At 42.1% G+C, this 20,267-nt stretch overlaps 2 protein-coding genes across 2 annotated transcripts; both read right to left on the bottom strand.

The window, feature by feature from the left end:
- Positions 1-4,399: 4,399 nt before the first annotated feature.
- Positions 4,400-14,826, bottom strand: arpc4 (actin related protein 2/3 complex, subunit 4). The gene is made up of 6 exons (XM_060919635.1): positions 14,597-14,826; positions 11,912-12,030; positions 11,526-11,637; positions 10,824-10,919; positions 7,196-7,366; positions 4,400-5,169 (listed from the first exon to the last, which is right to left on the bottom strand). Exons 1-6 carry the CDS (start codon positions 14,597-14,599, stop codon positions 5,164-5,166), a joined length of 507 nt encoding a protein of 168 aa, XP_060775618.1. The 5' UTR covers positions 14,600-14,826; the 3' UTR covers positions 4,400-5,163.
- Positions 14,827-17,422: 2,596 nt separating this feature from the next.
- On the bottom strand, positions 17,423-18,346 carry LOC132885218 (histone H1.10). The gene has a single exon (XM_060919634.1). It carries the CDS (start codon positions 18,287-18,289, stop codon positions 17,681-17,683), a length of 609 nt encoding a protein of 202 aa, XP_060775617.1. The 5' UTR covers positions 18,290-18,346; the 3' UTR covers positions 17,423-17,680.
- Between the last annotated feature and the right edge of the window lie 1,921 nt (positions 18,347-20,267).

Raw genomic sequence — 20,267 nt, 5'->3', positions numbered from 1 at the left:
GAAATTTGGGAAACTTTTTAAACTTTTTAAAACAATGGACAAAAGGTTGATGTTGAGCAGGTGACTCCTCAATGCAGACTGATGTTCCAGCAGCAGCTAGCCTCATTTTTATGTGATTTGGTGGTGTTCTGAATTACGTCCGGACTCATTCGAGGGCCAATCGGGACATTCCAACTGCATTCGAGATGTATTCGAGCAGCAATCGAAATATTCAGACGGCATTCGAAGTGCATTTCAGCTGAACTATTTTAATATTGAAATAGATTCCTGCAGCAATCAAGATGCACTCGAGGTGCATTCCGGCTCATTCGAGGCACATTTGGGACATTCTGGCAGGATTTGAAGTGGCTTGCCATTTCGATTTTTCCCTCGAATGCGATCAGAATGTTTTGAATGCTGTTGGAATGCCATAAGAATATTTAGAATGCAGTCAGAATGCAGTTAGAATACATTTTGAATGCCGTTCGATATTTCTCCTCTTCGAATGCACCTTGAATGTTTTGAGCATGAGCAAAATATTCGGGCTGGCCACAAGAATGGGCCCGAATGTTTCGAATGCACTCAGAATGCAGTTAGAATTTTTCGAATGCACTTTGAATATCCCGGAATATACGAAGAATTTTCATTCCGACGGCATTCTGGCTCATTCCGCCTCTAGTGTGACTATGAGGAGAGTTGTTGAGGTCACCTGGGTCGTTGAGTCATCCTGTAGGTGTTAGGGTCACTGGAGGCTGGGTGTGAATGGTGTTAGCAGCCTAGAGAATCATTAGGGTGATTTGTGGGTTACTGGCTTTCTCTGCCATCCTGTGATTCATTGAAGTCAGCTGAGTCTTGATGTGGATGTGCATTCAGTTTTCTGGTCAGTGTGCCAAGGACTGCATTGTAGGTGGCTGATAAGTGGTGTCTCAGACCACCTCCTCTGTTCAGTGATGGTCGTTCCAGGTTGACGAAGATGGTTTCTTTTGCTCCTCTTTCAAACCACCGGTCTTCTCTGGCTAAAACGCATGCATTGCAGTCCTGAACCGAGTGTCCTTTGTTATTGAGATGAAGATAGACTGCAGAGTCCTGGCCTGAGGAACTGGCTCTCCTGTGTTAAGCTATGCGCCTGCGACGTGATTGTTTCATTTCCCCAATGTACAGGTCTGTGCGTTCCTCACTGCATTGAATAACTGCATTGAATTGTGTATATTACATTATCCTGTGGGGTGGCACAATGGTGTAGTGGTTAGCGCTGTCGCCTCACAGCAAGAAGGTCTGGGTTTGAGCCCCGTGCCTGGCGAGGGCCTTTCTGTGCGGAGTTTGCATGTTGTCCGCGTGGGTTTCCTCCGGGTGCTCCGGTTTCCCCCACAGTCCAAAGACATGCAGGTTAGGTTAACTGGTGACTCTAAATTGACTGTAGGTGTGAATGGTTGTCTGTGTCTATGTGTCAGTCCTGTGATGACCTGGCGACTTGTCCAGGGTGTACCCCGCCTTTCGCCCATAGTCAGCTGGGATAGGCTCCAGCTTGCCTGCGACCCTGTAGAACAGGATAAAGCAGCTAGAGATAATGAGATGAGATGACATTGTCCTGTTTTACCCCTTTTCCACCAAATCAGTTCCAGGGCTGGTTCGGGGCCAGTGCTGGTGCTGGTTCACAACTCGTTCAACTTGCAAACCAGCTGAGAACCAGGTTGCTTTTCCATAGCTCGGGGTGCTAAGGGGAGCCACGTCATTGCGTCACTGTATACGTCAGTTACGTCACTGCGTTTGCATAAACCTTGGCGCGAACATCGAAGCAACAACAACACGGAGAAGAAGAAGAAGCAGCAACAACAACAACAATAATGGATGGCTTCGCGTTTGTACAGCTGCTGCTTCTGGCTTTACGGTGCTTCATTCAAAATGGCGCCCTCTCGCGGTCTTGCTATTGTTGTTGGTCTTAACAACTCCGCCCCCCCCCGCTGACATAAGCAGTTATTTCCTCTAGCCCAGCAAAGAGTTGGTGCTACCCTGGAACCAGTTTTTCTGGCCCAGAGCCAGTTCTTTGTCAGTGGAAACAGAAAACCTGGTTCCAAACTAAGCACTGGCCCCGAACCAGTCCTGGAACTGATTTGGTGGAAAAGGGCTATTTGTGTCTGGGTATTCTGTCCTTCGGGTGGACCAATTTCTGCCTCAGAGTGTTACTAGGTCTGAAGTGTACAGGGATGTTGTGTTTGTAGAAGATCCTCCTGAGTTTCTCAGATAGTCCAGAAATATAGGGAATGACAATGTTCTTGCGTTTTTTGCTGTTTTTTCCTGTCCATTATGTTTCTTTTTCTGGTCTTGACGAAGGCCCAGCTGGGATACCTGCACTTCTGAAGTGCTTCCTTGATGTGTTTTTGTTTCTTCTCTTTTCCCTCTACCATTCTAGGAATGTTCTGAGCCCTGTGATGTAAGGTTCTAATGACCCCCAATTTGTGTTCCAGTGGGTAGTGAGAGTCAAACAGTGTGTGGGGGTTTCCAGTAGACCTTGATGCTAAGGCTTCTGTCTTGTCCGATGTGCACACCGCAGTCCAAAAAGGCTAGGTTGTTTCCACTGATGTCCTCCCAAGTGAACTTGATGTTGATATCCACTGCATTGATGTGCTCTGTGAAGGCTTCCACCTCATGGGTTTTGATTTTAACCCAGGTGTCATCCACATACCTGAACCAGTGGCTAGGATCGACTCCTGAAAAAGTGGTCAAAGCTTTGTTTTCCACTTCCTCCAAATTTCCTTTTTTTTTAGCACCTACATTTTACTATGACCTGGATGACTGAGAACCTTCACAGACATATTGGGTTCCATTCCTGCCAGCCAAGAACAGGAATCTTAGAATCAAGAACAAGTTCCTCTTCAAGTGGCCAGTGTGTGTATATTTAAAAAAAAAATCTATGAATCACACAAGAGTTCAATAGTTACATAATCATGTCCTTTTACATACTTTACTCTTATAATAATAATAATAATAATAATAAACTCTTGTAATGTACGTTATCATATTTGCATTGTATACATGCTTATCATTTAATTTTTAAATAACAAATAGGTACTGTATGTCCACACCTTTGCTGTCAACACTGTTGCTTCCTTCAGTCTTTTTCAGGAAATGACAATTTTTGTGTTAACTTACTGCTAACCACTGCATCACCATGCTGCCAAAACAACAACAACAACAACAACAGCTACAAGGGCAAAAAGTCATCAATCCAAGATAATGATGAAATGTATCGTCAGTTATGTTTCAGCAGTAATCTTTAAAGTCCAGTTATGTAGGCTACCTTAATGATGTTTCTCTGCAATTATGTACCTGTATCTAAAATGACAAAAGACATACCCTTGAATGTACCAATCCAATGACTTGTGCTATTACTTATGTAGCTGTAGGACTTGGACTACTTGCCAGTACATTATAAGATCCAGGGAGTCCTCATGAGGAAGCTTAGATTTCCAGTGAAAAGTACCATCAAAAATCACTGACCAGACATTATCTATTGGTCAATAATCACTTTAGAGAACTTTAGGGAAGAATGCATTCAGCCTCAACATACAGGTCTATTCTAGAGAGGAAATCATAGTAAATATAGAGTGAGCCATCCATCTGACAGAAAACACAAACTCATGTCAGTGCGGTCAATTATGATGATCCCATATCATTAGTGTTTTTTTTTATTTTCAAAAATAAAATTACATTTATTTGGAATGTACTGTACTCAGGAATGCTGATGAATGAGTATTAAAAAATGGATTATCCAGTAATAGACGTATATAAAAGAATGATTCATTGTGGGTCACATTTGGAGTTCACTTAGAGAAATGGGTTACATGGTGCACAAAACGAGGTCCAAAGTGGTTAATTAGTCACTCCATCTATGCAGGAAAACTGATGTGGTAATTTGTTGGTGACCTGCTGTTCTTAAGACTAATTGCAATGAAAAGGACAGAAGTACAGAGCAAGATGTGAGGGAGAAAGAAAAATATTTTTGCTGATGGTGAGATCAGAGGTTTAAGTCAGAACTTCATCTATAGTCTCCATATTAAATCTTCAACTCTCTTCAAAATAATGTTCTCACATTCCTGGAGCTTTGAGGAGAATCTCTGAGAAGGTAAACCATTAAACTAAAAGCAAATTAATAATTTTCTCTTCTTCTTTACAAAATGTGTGTTAGCAATTGTTTTTTCCGTGTCCTTCAGAGAAAGTTTTAATTCTAGCACATCAGTGCTGCAATGGATTTGGTTATTTGTAAAGGGCTAAAAGGAGAAACTTGCAAGCTGCTGAACTCTGACAGCTTTGGATATCTGTAAGCCTGTAGTGAGATATATTTGGAAGAAGATTCCTACCTAAGGCTGGATTATAGTAATACTGAAATTAAGTTGCTGAAAGTGCGCCATCAAACATAAAATGCCAATAAAGAGATGTTTATTTATCATCACAATTGTTTCGTCATCTTGTCTCTACAACTAACAAGGTCTTGTGTAATCCATGTGCAAAAGCGTGAAAGGTCAATATATCAAAATCAGACATGAAAATGTCACTCTGCACACAATATACATATATTTTACAAATAATTCAAGAGCATTAACACAGTTTACATTATTGGAACATTGGCTCTTGTTTCCTTTCATGCTCAAGAACATTGAAAGACATTCTCTAAGAATGTCCACCCTGATATTAAAGGTTTGTTCAGCATCTATGCATATCATGATTCATAAGCACGGTGGAAGATGAGGTGAATCTATACTGCAGCACTGTGAGCACTTGTGTATAAAAGAATATTGATGAGATTAAAGGGACGACCTGCAAAAGGAAAGAGATGGAGTGGAAATTACCAAGAGAAAAAATCATGAAGTAGTAGAGAACGTTACAGCAAGGTAACAAGCAAGCAAAGTAAGTTGGCACAAGAGGATTAATAATGTAATTTTAATAACTACTAAACAGTACAGAGTGTCTTGGAATTCCATGAGTGCTTTTGGTTGAGTACACTGCAATACCCCGAATTCAGTCCTGTGGCGAGGACACGCCCTGAATCCACTTGGTCCATTTTACCCCATGTTGATGTATTGTCCTCCCTCATGCTCACACACTGTTGCTTGCTTGAATTTCAAGGCCCCAAACCTTCACCCTGCTTATGCTGAAGTGTTGCAGTATGCTGAGGTACATCCTTTGTTAAAACTAAATAAAAAGAGGAAATTCAAGTTAGTGTTAATCTCATCTCAGGAAATTCAGCTACAAGTGAGCCAACCATATACAGTTCAGATTCAAGCCTAACACAGCCTACAATGTTATCAGGGATGAAAATTTCAGCTTGCATGTTAGGAAAAATACATCAGGAGACAACATTCTCAAAAAAAAGTGCTGAATTTGTGTTTTATAATCAAGTAAAGCTTTAAATAAACATAAAAACAGACAATCACTTACTCTAATCCAGAAATCAAACTAAATTGTCAACAAAAATACACTCATTGAACACTTTATAAGGAAAACTATACTAATACTGGGTAGGGCCTCTCTTGGCTCTCCAAATAGCCTCAGTTCTTCATGGCATGGATTCAACAAGATCTCATCTCATTCTCATCTCATTATCTCTAGCCGCTTTATCCTTCTACAGGGTCGCAGGGAAGCTGGAGCCTATCCCAGCTGACTATGGGCGAAAGGCGGGGTACACCCTGGACAAGCCGCCAGGTCATCACAGGGCTGACACATAGACACAGACAACCATTCACACTCACATTCACACCTACGCTCAATTTAGAGTCACCAGTTAACCTAACCTGCATGTCTTTGGACTGTGGGGGAAACCGGAGCACCCGGAGGAAACCCACGCGGACATGGGGAGAACATGCAAACTCCGCACAGAAGGGCCCTCGCCGGCCATGGGGCTCGAACCCAGGACCTTCTTGCTGTGAGGCGACAGCGCTAACCACTACACCACTGTGCCGCCGGATTCAACAAGATGTTGGAAAACATTCCTTTGAGATTCTGGTCCACGTTGACATGATTACATCAAATAATTCTTGCAGCTTTTTCAACTCCTGTTCTACCACATCCCAAAGGTGTTCTATTGGATTCAGATCCAATGACTGGGAAGGCCACTGAAGAACACTCAACTCATTGTCATGTTCATGAAACCAGATTGAGACAACTTGCGCTTTGTGACATGGTGCATTATAATGCTGCATATAGCCATTACAAGATGAATACACTGTGGTCATGAAGAGATGCACATGATCAGTAACAATACTCAAATAAGCTGTGGCATTCAAGCAATGATTGATTTGTATTAAAAGGTCCCAAATTTTGCCAAGAAGTCATTCCCTACACCATTACACCACCTCCACCAGCCTGGATTGTTGACACAAAACAGGTTGGATCCATGCTTTTGGCACCAAATTCTGACCCCACCATCTGTGCCTCAGCAGAAATCGAGATTCATCAGACCAGGTGATGATTTTTCAGTCTTCAACTGGCCAGTTTTGATGATCCTGTCCCAACTGCAGCCTCAGCTTTCTGTTCTTAGTTGATAGGAGAACCTGATGTGATCTGCTGCTGTTGTAGCCCATCCACTTCAAAAGTTTTATGTGTTGTGAATTCTGAGATGCTTTTCTGCTCACCACAATTGGACAGAGTGGTTATCTGAGTTACTGTAGCTTTTCTGTCAGCTTGAACCAGTCTGGCCAATCTCTGTTGACCTCTCTCATCAAGGCCTTTCTGTCTACAGAAGTGACCTCTGGATGTTTTTCTTTATCGCACCATTCCGAGTAAACTATAGAGAGATTGTTGTACATGAAAATCCCAGGAGGTCAACAATTATAGAAATACAGTACTCAAACCAGTCTGTCTGGCACCAATAATCATGGCAGGGTCAAAATCAATTAGAACACGCCCCCCCTTTCTGATGGTTGATGTGAACATTGCCTGAAGATGCTGGCCTGTATCTGCATGATTTTACTCGCTGCACTACTGCCATACAATCGGCTGATTAGAGAATTGCACGAATGAGTAAGTGTACAGGTGTTCCTAATAAAGTGCTCAGTGCAGCCTGCATATCAATAAATTCAACAGTTCTGCAATTATATTTTGCTGCTACTAATTAGCAAAGAATAAAAATAAATTAAAGATCCACACAGATAAAATGCACACAAGGCCAGGCATTAATTATGGCAAATGGATGTGTTATGGAACCAAACACCACACTCACATTCTTGAGGAATTCTTCAGCAACTATTCGTGCTCTTGCATTGACTGACAGCTTCATCTCACTGATCTCCTTATCAATTTCTTCCATAAAATGGATGACAAAATCTACCAACTTGTGCTTATACATCTGCTCTGTGTGAAAGTTAGTGATGAGGAAACTGATATCGTAGCCCTGGAGTGAGAAACAAGAGAAGGGGTTATAGTTCAAATGATGCTACTTTATCAATTCTCCACTTTTTCAAATGTTTGAAAAACACTCTCCTATAAATTTAGTATTGCCTACATTATACTTAAAGGATATGGGACATGGATTTTTACCTGGGCATAATTATGTATAAAGGACATAAGAAATGCCATCTAAATCACTGCAGGGCGTCAAAAATGTGAAAATCACCACATTATTCAAGTTTTTTATACATCAGCGTAAAACAAGGATTCGTTAATGAGCTAGGTGGTCACATGACCCATGACGCAACAAAAACTTTCCAAGGAGCCAGCGCTTGGGAATCTAATGTAAACAGGTTACCGAAATGGACACCAGACAGTGATATTCCCGATGTTTCACAGAGATGTGAAGTTAGACCCTATCAATTCGAACCGATAGCTGGAAATTCACATGAACATGGATCTTGTCTTTACTCTGACGGGTCAGATGATTCTGAGAGTGAGAGTTCATTCAATCCCCATGAAACTGAAAGCGGTCGGCTCGATAACACTTCCTGGTAAGTTAAAAACAATTCTGCTCAAAGGCTAATGATCTGTTGAAAGAAGTATTATTTTTGTATCATACATTGAAAGTTCATCATAGATCTAGCTAAAGTCCGTTGCAAGCTAGTTTTTTTTTTGCTGATATTTTTCGAGATTGATTGAGATACAATGCTTCCAGAGTCCGAGATGAAAACATTCAAAATGGTGAAACGAGTCAGAATTATGATAATCAATAATTGATACACCCAAAATTATAATACTAATCCTTACCTCGGCTTTCAGTCGCTTAGCACAGAGGTCTTCAACGGGGGGGGGGGGGGGGGGGGGGGGGGGGTCGCGAAATCGCACCGGATCACTCATATCAACAAAAATATTCCTGCCCTGTCCCCTGGCCTCCGTGCAGGGATGCAAACAGCGCGCCTTTCGGCGGATGCCGCCTTTTTCACGGCTGAATCGCGCAGATCCGATTTTGAAAAAAATAGCGATGTTGGTTCATGGAGCATGAGGCATGAAGTGTAAGGATGAGAGAGAGGCGGTTTGGGTCGGGAAGCTGCGCGCATTTGTGCAGCCTGGCGCAGGTGTGCGTGGCTTCCCGATTTGAACTGTTTTTTTTTCTCTCATCCTTATGCTTCCTGTTTCATGAATTAATATCGCTCAGTACCCGAGTATTAATGTTGAAAGAATCCTCAGTGAAATGGTCCGAACACAGTTTGTGGGAAACAGTAGGTGCAAAGTTTTTTTCAACAGGTGTTCTGTAAAGTTGTCCTACGAAGCCTACTGCGCATGCGCGAAGCCTACTGCACATGCGCAGGTGAGCCCACACTTTCCTCAGCTTCGGGTCCTTGGGGAATGCAAAAAAAACTTACTCCAGGGCATTTCCCATTGGAATTATTGCAACCATAAGCAGCACAATACACCATGATGTCCAATGTATGATGTCCAATGTACTTTAAAGACTATAAAAACAATTTTCTTGTCATCCACTTCTCCATTCATCTACCCGCTTGTGCTGTGCCCGAAAGTTTTTGTGATGTATGATCACGTGACAGCAGCTCTTCCGGTTGCAAAAAATGCATATCGGAAGTCGAGCAGAAATGCCATATAATCATCACGAATATAACGATTTTGCTGAATTTAATAGATGATTTTGTATTTGTTGATGCAATTAATTCATATTTTTAATGGAAATAAACTGATATAGCGTGCTGTTTCATGTCCCATATCCTTTAAGTGTGTAACTTATAACCAGATTTTATAGCCTAATGGCCATAACTCACATTTAGTGAAACCAATCAATCAATCAGTCAATCAATCAATCATCAATCAATCAATCTGTCTCTGTTCAGCATAAACTGAGCTGCCAATTTATTAGGTAGGTACATTTACTTCGTAGTTATGCTCACTGGTGTCAACAAAGTAGGCATGTAATGATTCACCCAATTCATGATTCACCCAATTCATGATTCAATTTTCCCATTATATTAAAAAAAAAAAAATGCAACATTTATTCTCCCATCAACTTAAATATTCCTTTTGGGAAACTTAAATAATTAAAAACAACAACAACAAAAAAAAGACACCACATTTCATTTTTGTAATTATTTACCCAAATTTGTGAAGGTTGCAGTATAATAGCCTATTAGCTAAAATATTCCTTGATTAAAAATGAAAAACATTAATACCAAATAAGCCTTTTCTGAACATTTTATTACCTACCATTTTCTTCTTTTTTTCAGCAGTCTGTAAAAAAGATGCTCTAATTTTTTGTTAAATTTATTTGTAGCATCAGTCACACAACAGCTCTTTCCCATTTTAGATCCATGTGTGTTTAGTGGCATTAGAGCTGTTACTGCTACCTACGGAGAAATCAGGTGCATTGCCACTATTTTATGTCATTGCGCCCTCTGCTGTCTAAACAACTGTAGCTCGGAAAACAGATTATGCAACCTGATGATAATCACAATTCTTTTTTTATTTTTTATTTAATCGATTCGACTAGTCATAAATTTGTATTGTGATTTAATGTTGCACAATATATCGTTACATGCCTACTACAAAGTGTACCTACATGTTTAGTGAACCAGAGAAAAGTTAGAGCTTAAAGGTAGACTGCCTTTCAGATTTTTCAAGTATAGATTATAAAAAGAATTTTCCCTGACACCCAATTATTTTTGTTTAGTGGACCGAAAGCTACTGAATTTGAATGACAGGCTTCCAATTTATTAGTTTTTTTTTTTTTAAAACAATTAATAAATTTAGGGCCATGTGGCCCTAAATTCTCCACTACTTTTTCCTGCTTCACCATGACCCAATTCAAGATACTCCATCATGCATCACGTGGTGGGCTTTCCCCGTTCACGCAAGGTATTGTGGAATACAAATTTGAAACAGGAGAGAAAAATGGAGGACCCGAGTGTGCAAATGAAACGTGAAAGACCGACTACGGTAACAGAAAGCGAGAAGAAAAGATGCCATGTTGCGAAGGAAAGGAAACACAGGACCAAACTAATAAATATCGGCAATCAGCAAACACCTCGGTGTAATCAGCTGTTCGTTTTATCACTAAACGATGTAACTGTCAGGGCACGGTCAAGGTAAACCTGGGCATGCGCACATGGACTTCCTCTGTCTACTTGACTGCAAGAAGCAAGTGATTTCATGCACATTATTTGCCCGGTAATCCCCTCAAATTAAATAACTTCCCAGCCATAGAATGGCCTGTTGTTTTGTGAGATATTGCAGAAATAAACATGCATCACAACGACCAAATTTCAGAGAGAACTAAATTTCACTGATTTTATGAAATTGAAAAGCAGTCTCACTTTACACTTAAAAAAAAAAATGTCAGTTCATCTATATGGTCTGAGATTACTTCCAACAGTACACTTCTCTCCTCTCCTTATACTTTACACATCTCTCACCTCCACTGGTTTTCTCCGCAGAATGAAAAAGTTCTCGGCTCTCATCATCATAAAGCGCATGAACTTGTGGCACAGAATCTTCTCAATCTCATCAGCCTAGAAAAGACCAATCAGAGTACAATGAACATCCACAACGTTTCAGCCTCAAATGCTCTGCCCATGAGACACTGACAACTGATCTCTTTGGAACACTTTTCTGGCCACAGGCTTCAGAATCAGGTATCAATCTCCATACTTCCATGTATATGCACTTCAATGCGCCAGTTTCCAGCAACTTCTGAATACCACAGCACAATGAACTTTTTGAACCAAGATATTGTCACTTGATTTAAAAAAAAAAAAAACCTCATGCAAAGTGTTTGAAGCAGTTACTAGCAAGTAAATATGACCTTGTGTGTTTGCCAAGGACTACTTAAAATGATCTATGATTGGACATACGTCAATCAAATTGTTTCTTCCTATCAAAAGAGGCAGGTTTCAGCCATATTTATTGAAAATGATTTTAAGACTAACATTCACATCATTAAAGCCATTTCTGAAGTTGTGATTGTTTTAGAAATTACATGATTGTGGTATCAAGTCTGCCATAAAATCATAGCCTGAATAAATGCGATGCTTTCTACAGATTAATGCCACTTCTCCAAAACCAACTACAAATGCAAGTCTCTGGGAATATAAAACTGATGTAGGTTAGTTTAATACCTGCTTTACTGCAATGCTGACACGAACGGAGTTGATTGAACCTTCTATAAGGACCTTCTCTTTATCATTTCTGCTAATTACAACCGGCTGAAGCAACAATTCCTTACTGCTCCTGTTACATCACACACAATCACAAAACAAACAGCCATTTAGTTGGGGTCAGCAAAATACTAGGCAGACACGGCACTATAAATATACAGCTTTAAAAGTAAGATTATGTAAAACTACAGGAATCCAGTAAACAATGTGTATTTACACTCAGAGCTAAGAAATACAGATGTGTTTTACAAATTATACTATTAATATACATAATACATAAAATAAAAGCATTAAAAAAAAATGTTCAACCAGGCTGTGCACACACTCTCGGTTAAAAGCATACTTACCGGACTTCAACCTCAGGTTTGTTGTGGCGCTCGACCACCTGCGAGGAGAAGTTTTCCAGGCAGAGAGCCGCCTGCAGTGTTGCTCGTACTGCATTCAGGTATGGACGCAGAGTCGCTGTCTGCAGTGAAACACGCAAACATGACAAGGGTGGAGGTAGCAAGCCATTACAACAGTGTTTCAACTAGACAACATTCATTCCTCCCAAATACACAGCTCACTTATGGTGACCCCACCAAACACACACCCAGAGTTTGTCTGCTCACTCTTGCTCGTTTTCTTTTTCACAGGCCTGAACCTGTACACAAATTCCTGAAATACTGTATTCTTCTACAACTCTGCTAAATCCACACCCGTTTCACAACTTCAGGCTCCAGGTGCATCAATATTTTTCAGTCATGTATATGAGAATGGGAACAAAACTTCAACATAAAACATTAGCTGCATAAAAACCAAATCTGAAAGTACAACTTTTGAAATCAATTGTATAAAATAAAAAAAGATAATGCATTTAATATGTAAATGGATATCAGTATTCAAAGTGGTGCCAGTGCAATGAATAACGTTTACACAGTTGTGGGACTGAGGCAAAGAATCACTGTTACATGCACACAGGGAGATTCACCTTGTGGAGAATCTCCATCTTTCTAATTCAGGAAGCAGGTCCATACGTTCACTGAAAGCATGTACCCTGCTGGGTCATTAAAGATGGCACAGTGATGTAGTGGGTAACGTTGTCACTGCACTACTCCTGGGACAACCCTAAGCTTGGCTTACTATCTGTGCAGAGCTCGACATGTTCTCACTCAGTGCGTTTACATGCACATCCAAATCGAGCTACTGTCGGTAATCGAGCTAGGGGTCCCAGCAGGGGTGCCAGAGAAATCCAATCCTACATGCACACAAGGAAATCGAGCTATTGTGTGAGGTACATTGTGCACCCGAGCCACGGGTGGCGCTACACGCCCCATCGTGTTGGTACACTTCCGGTTGTCGTCATGAAGAAGAGTTATTCAAGAGTATAAACAAAAGTTATCAGTTCCGTGTTCACAAGAAGAACGACGATGTTCGTTCTCCTTGTTCCTCCTGACCTCTTCTGCTGCTCGCTACTACTACTGTTGTCATGCCGACCGAGGCTGTTGTGTTTCCCGCTTGTGGTCTCGTCACTCGTCACTTCTGGAAGGGGCAGTGCTGAAGTAAGTAGCTCGATAGGGTTTACATGCACTAAGTTGCTCGGCTACAATCGCATAATCTAGGTCACGTAGCTCGATTACGAGAAATCCAGTTCGGTTCGATTTCAGCCGAGCTAAGGTGTTTCCATGGCATTTAGAACTTTAATTTCAGTCGAGCTATGGCAGAAATTCGATTTTCTCTACGTGCATGTAAACGCACTGACTGTGTCTGTTTGGATTTCTTCCCACCTCCCAAAAACATGCTAGTAGGAAGTAGGAAGACTCCCTACACTAATTTGCCCCTTAGTGTGTCGGGTGTGTGTGTGTATGAAGAAACCATGGCCTAAAGCTTAGAGAAGCAGCTTTGGGACCAAAAGGTTGCTGGTTTGATTCCCTGGACCAGCAGGAATGTCTTTGAAGTGCCCTTGAGCAAGGCATCCGGGCTGCTCTGGGTACACTGTACGTTGCTCTGGATAAGAGTGTCTACTAAATGCCTGTAATGTAATGGTACCATATCATAGCATAATCCCACTTCACACCTGGTGTTCCTGGGATAGTTGCTGGTGTGACCACAACCTTGACCAGGATAAAGGTGAATGAATGAAAGAAAACTGGTCAACTGTAAACGTACGTACCTAAGAAGTCACTGACAATTACTTTTCATAAGCAACAAGGAGGAGGAAGTCTGAAACTTCTCTCAAAAATCTACTGATGTGTATGGCCAGATTTGGTCATCGTATGATCCTGCACTGTGTGGGCTAGATCATCTCAAAACACAAGGGTAACATCAAATAGGTTTATCTGAGAGTCCCAGATATGACAAAATATCAATAATATCATGATGTACTTTGAGTATCGTAATCAGTACTTTTATTGTAAGTCACTTCAAAATCTTTTTGTACCGTGATATGATTTAATAAATCTCCCATTTTCTTAGACTTTTTAAACTTTTTAGACAAAAAAAAGCAAAACTAATTATCATGAATCATTTACTGACGATTGAAAAAAAAAAAGTGTTCAAGTAATATTGTACTTATGCCAAGCTGATATTTTTGCTATATGGCCCCTAATCCCAAGCAATAATCCAGTGCTCTAGCTTTGCAGGATAGTCTGCACCTACTGAATTTAACCATCTCACATCATGATGCATCAGCAAGAACCGGTGGAACATGCAATATGAACATTACTTGTGACGGGTTTGTTATGCAGGATGTAGTCTACGCGATCGCAGAAAGAAAAAAAAAAAAAGCTGATCAGTTAAGTAGACACTCATACACATCTATTAGTCAGATCTCCTGTATATTCTTGCTGTGGTTGTCTCGGTAGAAAAGCTGACTCGGGTGGGGATGACTTCGCCAGGCAGCTAACCGCTAATGTAATGAGCATTTGTGATGAGAACTACGAATATATACATTTTTTAAAAAATACGAAAATTGACGAAGTGCCTTTTTCTTTCTCTCTCTTTTTTTTACTCTGCTCAAAGTAAATAATTTGTTGCAATGTAAATTTTCTTACCATTTCTCTTTATCCGGCTCTTATCTGAAAGCGGAAATGCTACAAACAGCGAACCACTTCCGTGTTCTTCGTCGTTCTTTGGACGATACCACTAACGGTTCAGCATAGGGGTGTCCAAGAAGATCACAGAATTAATATCAAAAATTATTTGCGGTGGTTAGCACTGTCACCTCACAGAACGCAGGTTGGAGGTTCGCACCCCTCCGACTGTGTGGACTTTGTGTTTTCTTCGTGCGCGGTCCAAAGACATGCGCAGATCAGATCAGCTGGCTACTCTAAATTGCCCAAAGGTGTGAATGGTTGTTTGGCGACCAGCCCAGGGTTTGCCCCGCCCCTCGCCCAAATTGGGATTGGCTCAGCTTCTTCTGTGACCCTGATGGACCAACAGTGTAGAAAATGGATGGATAAACTATTTATAAATCTCATCTCATTATCTCTAGCCGCTTTATCCTGTTCTACAGGGTCGCAGGCAAGCTGGAGCCTATCCCAGCTGACTATGGGCGAAAGGCGGGGTACACCCTGGACAAGTCGCCAGGTCATCACAGGGCTGACACACAGACACAGACAACCATTCACACTCACATTCACACCTACGGTCAATTTAGAGTCACCAGTTAACCTAACCTGCATGTCTTTGGACTGTGGGGGAAACCGGAGCACCCGGAGGAAACCCACGCGGACACGGGGAGAACATGCAAACTCCGCACAGAAAGGCCCTCGCCGGCCACGGGGCTCGAACCCGGACCTTCTTGCTGTGAGGCGACAGCGCTAACCACTACACCACCGTGCCGCCTAAATGTAGTATTTCAACATTAATTTCTTCAATTTATCTCCATACTCTGATTTCAAATCTTTGATTTCAGTTTCTTTGTTTATCCTATTTCTTTTAATATTTGCGCAGAACTCCACCTAATGCCATTCTGCACAAAATGTAAACTGTGGGTGGTAAAAGAGAGCAACTGGACTTGCTTGAAGATTCTTGAAGACGTTTCACCTCTCATCCGAAAGGCTTCTTCAGTTCTGTCTGACTAATAGGGAGTATCAGGTATTTATCCTCTCATGGATGAAAAGCAATCCTAAGGCGTCATTGAGTCATCCTGTTGGTGTGGGTCACTGGGGGCCGGGTGTGAACGGCCTAGAGAGTCGTTGGGGTGATCAGTGGACTGTTGGTTCTCTCTGTCCTCCTGTGAGTCACTGAAAACAGCTGGGTTTTGGTGTGCCTTCAGTTGTCTGGGAAGTGTGCCAAGGACTGCATTGTAGGTGGCTGATAAATGATGTCTCAGACCACCACCTCTGTTCAGTGATGGCCGTTCCAGGTTGACAAAAATGGCTTCTTTAACTCTCGCTCATACCAACAATCCTCTCTGGCTAAAATGCATACGTTGCAGTCCTGAAATGAATGTCCTTTGTTGTTAAGAGTTTTCCTTTGTCAACCTGGAACGGCCATCACTGAACAGAGGTGGTGGTCTAAGACATCATTTATCAGCCACCTACAATGCAGTCCTTGGCACACTTCCCAGACAACTGAATGCACACCAAAACCCAGCTGTACTGACTCACAGGAGGACAGAGAGAACCAACAGTCCACTGATCACCCCAACGACTCTCTAGGCCGTTCACACCCGGCCCCCAGTGACCCACACCAACAGGATGACTCAACGACACCTTAGGATTGCTTTTCATCCATGAGAGGATAAATACCTGATACTCCCTATTAGCCAGACAGAACTGAAGAAGCCTTTTGGATGAGAGGTGAAACGTCTTCAAGAATCTTCAAGCAAGTCCAGTTGCTCTCTTACCACCCACAGTTTACTATGACCTGGATGACTGAGAATCTTTGCAGACATGCAGTTTGCATCATAATGCAAATCGAAATACCAATGTATCAGTGTACAAATGCTTATTATACTCTGTGTGTGTGTGTGAGAGAGATTATACACTACCAGTCAAAAGTTTGGGGTCACTTTGAAATGTCCTTATTTTTGAAAGAAAAGCACTGTTCTTTTCAATGAAGATCACTTTAAACTAATCAGAAATACACTCTATACATTGCTAATGTGCTAAATGACTATTCTAGCTGCAAATGTGTGGTTTTTGGTGCAATATCTCCATAGGTGTATAGAGGCCCATTTCCAGCAACTCTCACTCCAGTGTTCTAATGGTACAATGTGTTTGCTCATTGCCTCAGAAGGCTAATGGATGATTAGAAAACCCTTGTACAATCATGTTAGCACAGCTGAAAACAGTTGAGCTCTTTAGAGAAGCTATAAAACTGACCTTCCTTTGAGCAGATTGAGTTTCTGGAGCATCACATTTATGGGGTCGATTAAATGTCTTGACTATATTTTCTATTCATTTTACAATTTACACTCTTAAAACGAATGTGTTGAAAATCAACATCTTTTGTGCAAGTTTAATTTCAACAAGAGTTGTGTTATATTTCAGAAATGTTTAACACCACAAAAGTTGTGCTGAATATGGTAACACACAATGTGTTAAAATGAACAAAAGTTCTGTTGTCCCAATCTGGATATAGAGATGTGTTAAAAAACAACGCAAGTTGTGTTATTTTCAACACGTGTTTTAAGAGTGTATGGTGGTAAATAAAAGTGTGACTTTTCATGGAAAACGCAAAATTGCCTGGGTGACCCCAAACTTTTGAACGGTAGTGTATATTATAACCTGCATGTGTTTAATGCAAGAGCATACATACATCTTCGTTCTATAGTTTATATAGTTCTCAGCAGAAATGCACATGCTTATCTACAAAATATGAACCATCACTAACCTGAAATTGTTAAAACCACCTTGCAGAAGAAACAAGCCTTTTATTTTCTTTTACCATTTTATTGTAAAAAATACTTAATCTTAGCTAGTAATAGAAATGAAACCCAAGAGCAAACGTAAGAAAAATGCTTATTTGTACAAATTATTTACATTCGGTTAAAACAGTGAGACCAAAATGACTTGCGCATACAAACATAATGAACTCTGGATATAATAAGCCTCGTTTACCCACAGCATGGCGCTTATAGTAAGCGAAATACTTTTAACACAGCTTAAAGCATGCAGACTGTAAACATTTTAAGCCTTCTTAACAGTCTTTTTCGGCTGCTGAGCTTTCTTGGGCTTGCTCGCCTTCTTGGCAGCGACCTTCTTCGGTTTGGTGCTTTTCTTGGCGGGGGCTGGAGTCGCCTTCTTCACGCCGCTGACGCGCTTCTTCTTCTCCGCTGCTTTCTTGCCGGGCTTCTTCGCCGGTTTCGCAGCCTTTCCCGGTTTCCCGGAGCTCTTGCTGGTGCTGGAGGTGAATTTCTTCTTGTTGAGTTTGAAGGAGCCGTTGGCGCCGAGACCCTTCACCTGCACCAGCGTGTCGTTCTGCAGCAGCGCGCGGATGGAGTAGCGCAGGTACACGCGGCCGTGCTGCTGGTCGAACCAGCTCACCTTCTTCGCCTCATTATAGATCTTAAACAGAGACGAGCCGTTTCTCTCGCCCAAGGTTTGGATCGCATCGATCACCAGCTGGCTGTACTTTCCGGGCCCTTTACCCTTCTTCTGCTGCTTCTTCTTCTTTGCAGAGGCAGGCTTTGCTTTATTGCTGGGTCCCTTCTTCTTCTTGGCCGCCGGTTTTCCGGGAGCACTTGCCGGTGCAGTTGGCGCTGCTTCCGGTGCAGTTTCCTCAGTCTGCGCAGACATGGTTCAACTTTCAACTCTGCAACGCTCCTTTGCTCCGAGACCTGGCGCCAGTCGAGCTGATCTGCATTTCTCAACGACGCGCGGACGTGATTGAGAACAACAACACTGACAGCAGGTGCACGCCTCGAGTTGTGTTTCTGCTGTTATTTTGAGATCTCTTATCTCGCACGTTCTCGCCCGATTCCCACACTAACCGGCCTGGAATGAAAGTGCAACCAGTCCCGTGCGCACTCCTCTGCGGAAAAGCCGGATGAGCTGCGACACTCGGAAATATGCGGATAAACAGAAGATCTCACCCCGAGCACTGCAAGCAATAGCGAGGAGGGGAGGCGACTTAGAGCACGAATTATTATGAAACTGTACTCAGACACACACTGCTGACGATATACGACGAACGTTCAATGTGTAAATTACTTGAAACGAGGTTAGTTTGAACTAGTTCACCAAAGCTGTCCAAAATATATTTGGTTTAATTTCTCTAAACAAGCACATAAAACGCCATCACGTGGCTGTGTTGGCAAACTTTCTGCTGGAGCTTCCTGTAGTGTTTCAGCTTCATGGGCGATTCTAAAACAGGCCTATAGGGGTGCCTCACACGCCTCTATATTCCTTACGCACCCAGATGTTCAGCAGCTGCTAAATACTTTGTAACAGACCACACATTTGTATAATTTGGAAGCTCGTTTCCGCCACTATAATAATCTCACGATAATAACTTCTCAAAATAATGACTCTCATAAATGACAATTATTAGATACAAAGTTATAATTGTGAGATACTTTCTCATTATTATGACACTACTGTATGTGACAACTTTTTTTCAGGTGGCAGAAATAAGCTTCCATAGCGCGCGCGCACACTTATTTATAATCAATTTTGTTGACCAGATGAAATCTTGAAAGTTACACATTAGGTTTGTGTGATTTAAAGTACAGTATAAGCTCTGAATCCACTGCCACCATGACTCATCTCATCTCATTATCTCTAGCCGCTTTATCCTGTTCTACAGGGTCGCAGGCAAGCTGGAGCCTATCCCAGCTGACTACGGGCGAAAGGCGGGGTACACCCTGGACAAGTCGCCAGGTCATCACAGGGCTGACACATAGACACAGACAACCATTCACACTCACATTCACACCTACGGTCAATTTAGAGCCACCAGTTAACCTAACCTGCATGTCTTTGGACTGTGGGGGAAACCGGAGCACCCGGAGGAAACCCACGCAGACACGGGGAGAACATGCAAACTCCGCACAGAAGGGCCCTCACCCAGCCACGGGGCTCGAACCCAGGACCTTCTTGCTGTGAGGTGACAGCGCTAACCACTACACCACCGTGCCGCTGCCACCATGACTAGGATAAAGAAATTCCATCCATCCTCTGTAGCCGCTTTATCCTGTTCTACAGGGTCGCAGGCAAGCCAGAGCCTATCCCAACTGACTATGGGCAAAAGGCGGGGTACACCCTGGACAAGTCACCAGGTTATCGCAGGGCTGATACATAGAGACAAACAACCATTCACACCTACGGTCAATTTAGAGTCACCAGTTAACCTAACCTGCATGTTTTTGGACTGTGGGGGAAACCGGAGCACCCGGAGGAAACCCACACGGACAGAACATGCAAACTCCGCACAGAAAGGCCCTCGCCAGCTGCTGGGATCGAACCCAGGACCTTCTTGCTGTGAGGCAACAGTGCTAACCACTACACCACCATGCCGCCCAGGATAAAGAAATTACTGAAGATAAATGAATGAATAATAATAATAAAAATATACAAATAGTGAAAAATACTATGAAGAACAATTAGGGCCAAAACAAAGTTTGACATGTTTGAAATAAACTGATAATTTGCCACAACCCCCACACACAGTAAGAGAAGGAGAGTGGTGAAAGAAGGGGAAACTGAAGAACCCAGTGGACATGGGAGAACAGGTGAACAGAACAAGTGCAAGTCCAAAACAAACATCTGCAAGGAT

The sequence above is a fragment of the Neoarius graeffei genome, chromosome 4 (assembly GCF_027579695.1).
Source record: "Neoarius graeffei isolate fNeoGra1 chromosome 4, fNeoGra1.pri, whole genome shotgun sequence".
Taxonomy (NCBI): Eukaryota; Metazoa; Chordata; class Actinopteri; order Siluriformes; family Ariidae; genus Neoarius; species Neoarius graeffei.
Note: the sequence above shows the minus strand (reverse complement) of the source record. Positions and strands in the feature narration are given on the sequence as shown.

Bases quoted from the DNA above. Each gene is read 5' to 3' on its own strand.
- arpc4 (XM_060919635.1), bottom strand. The intron at 10,920-11,525 runs GTATTAAACTAA...GGTCTTTTCTAG, and splicing joins TCAGCATTGCAGTAAAGCAG to GCTGATGAGATTGAGAAGAT. The intron at 7,367-10,823 runs GTGAGAGATGTG...TTCTCACTCCAG, and splicing joins TGCGGAGAAAACCAGTGGAG to GGCTACGATATCAGTTTCCT.
- LOC132885218 (XM_060919634.1), bottom strand. From the start codon at position 18,289: ATGTCTGCGCAGACTGAGGAAACTGCACCGGAAGCAGCGCCAACTGCA.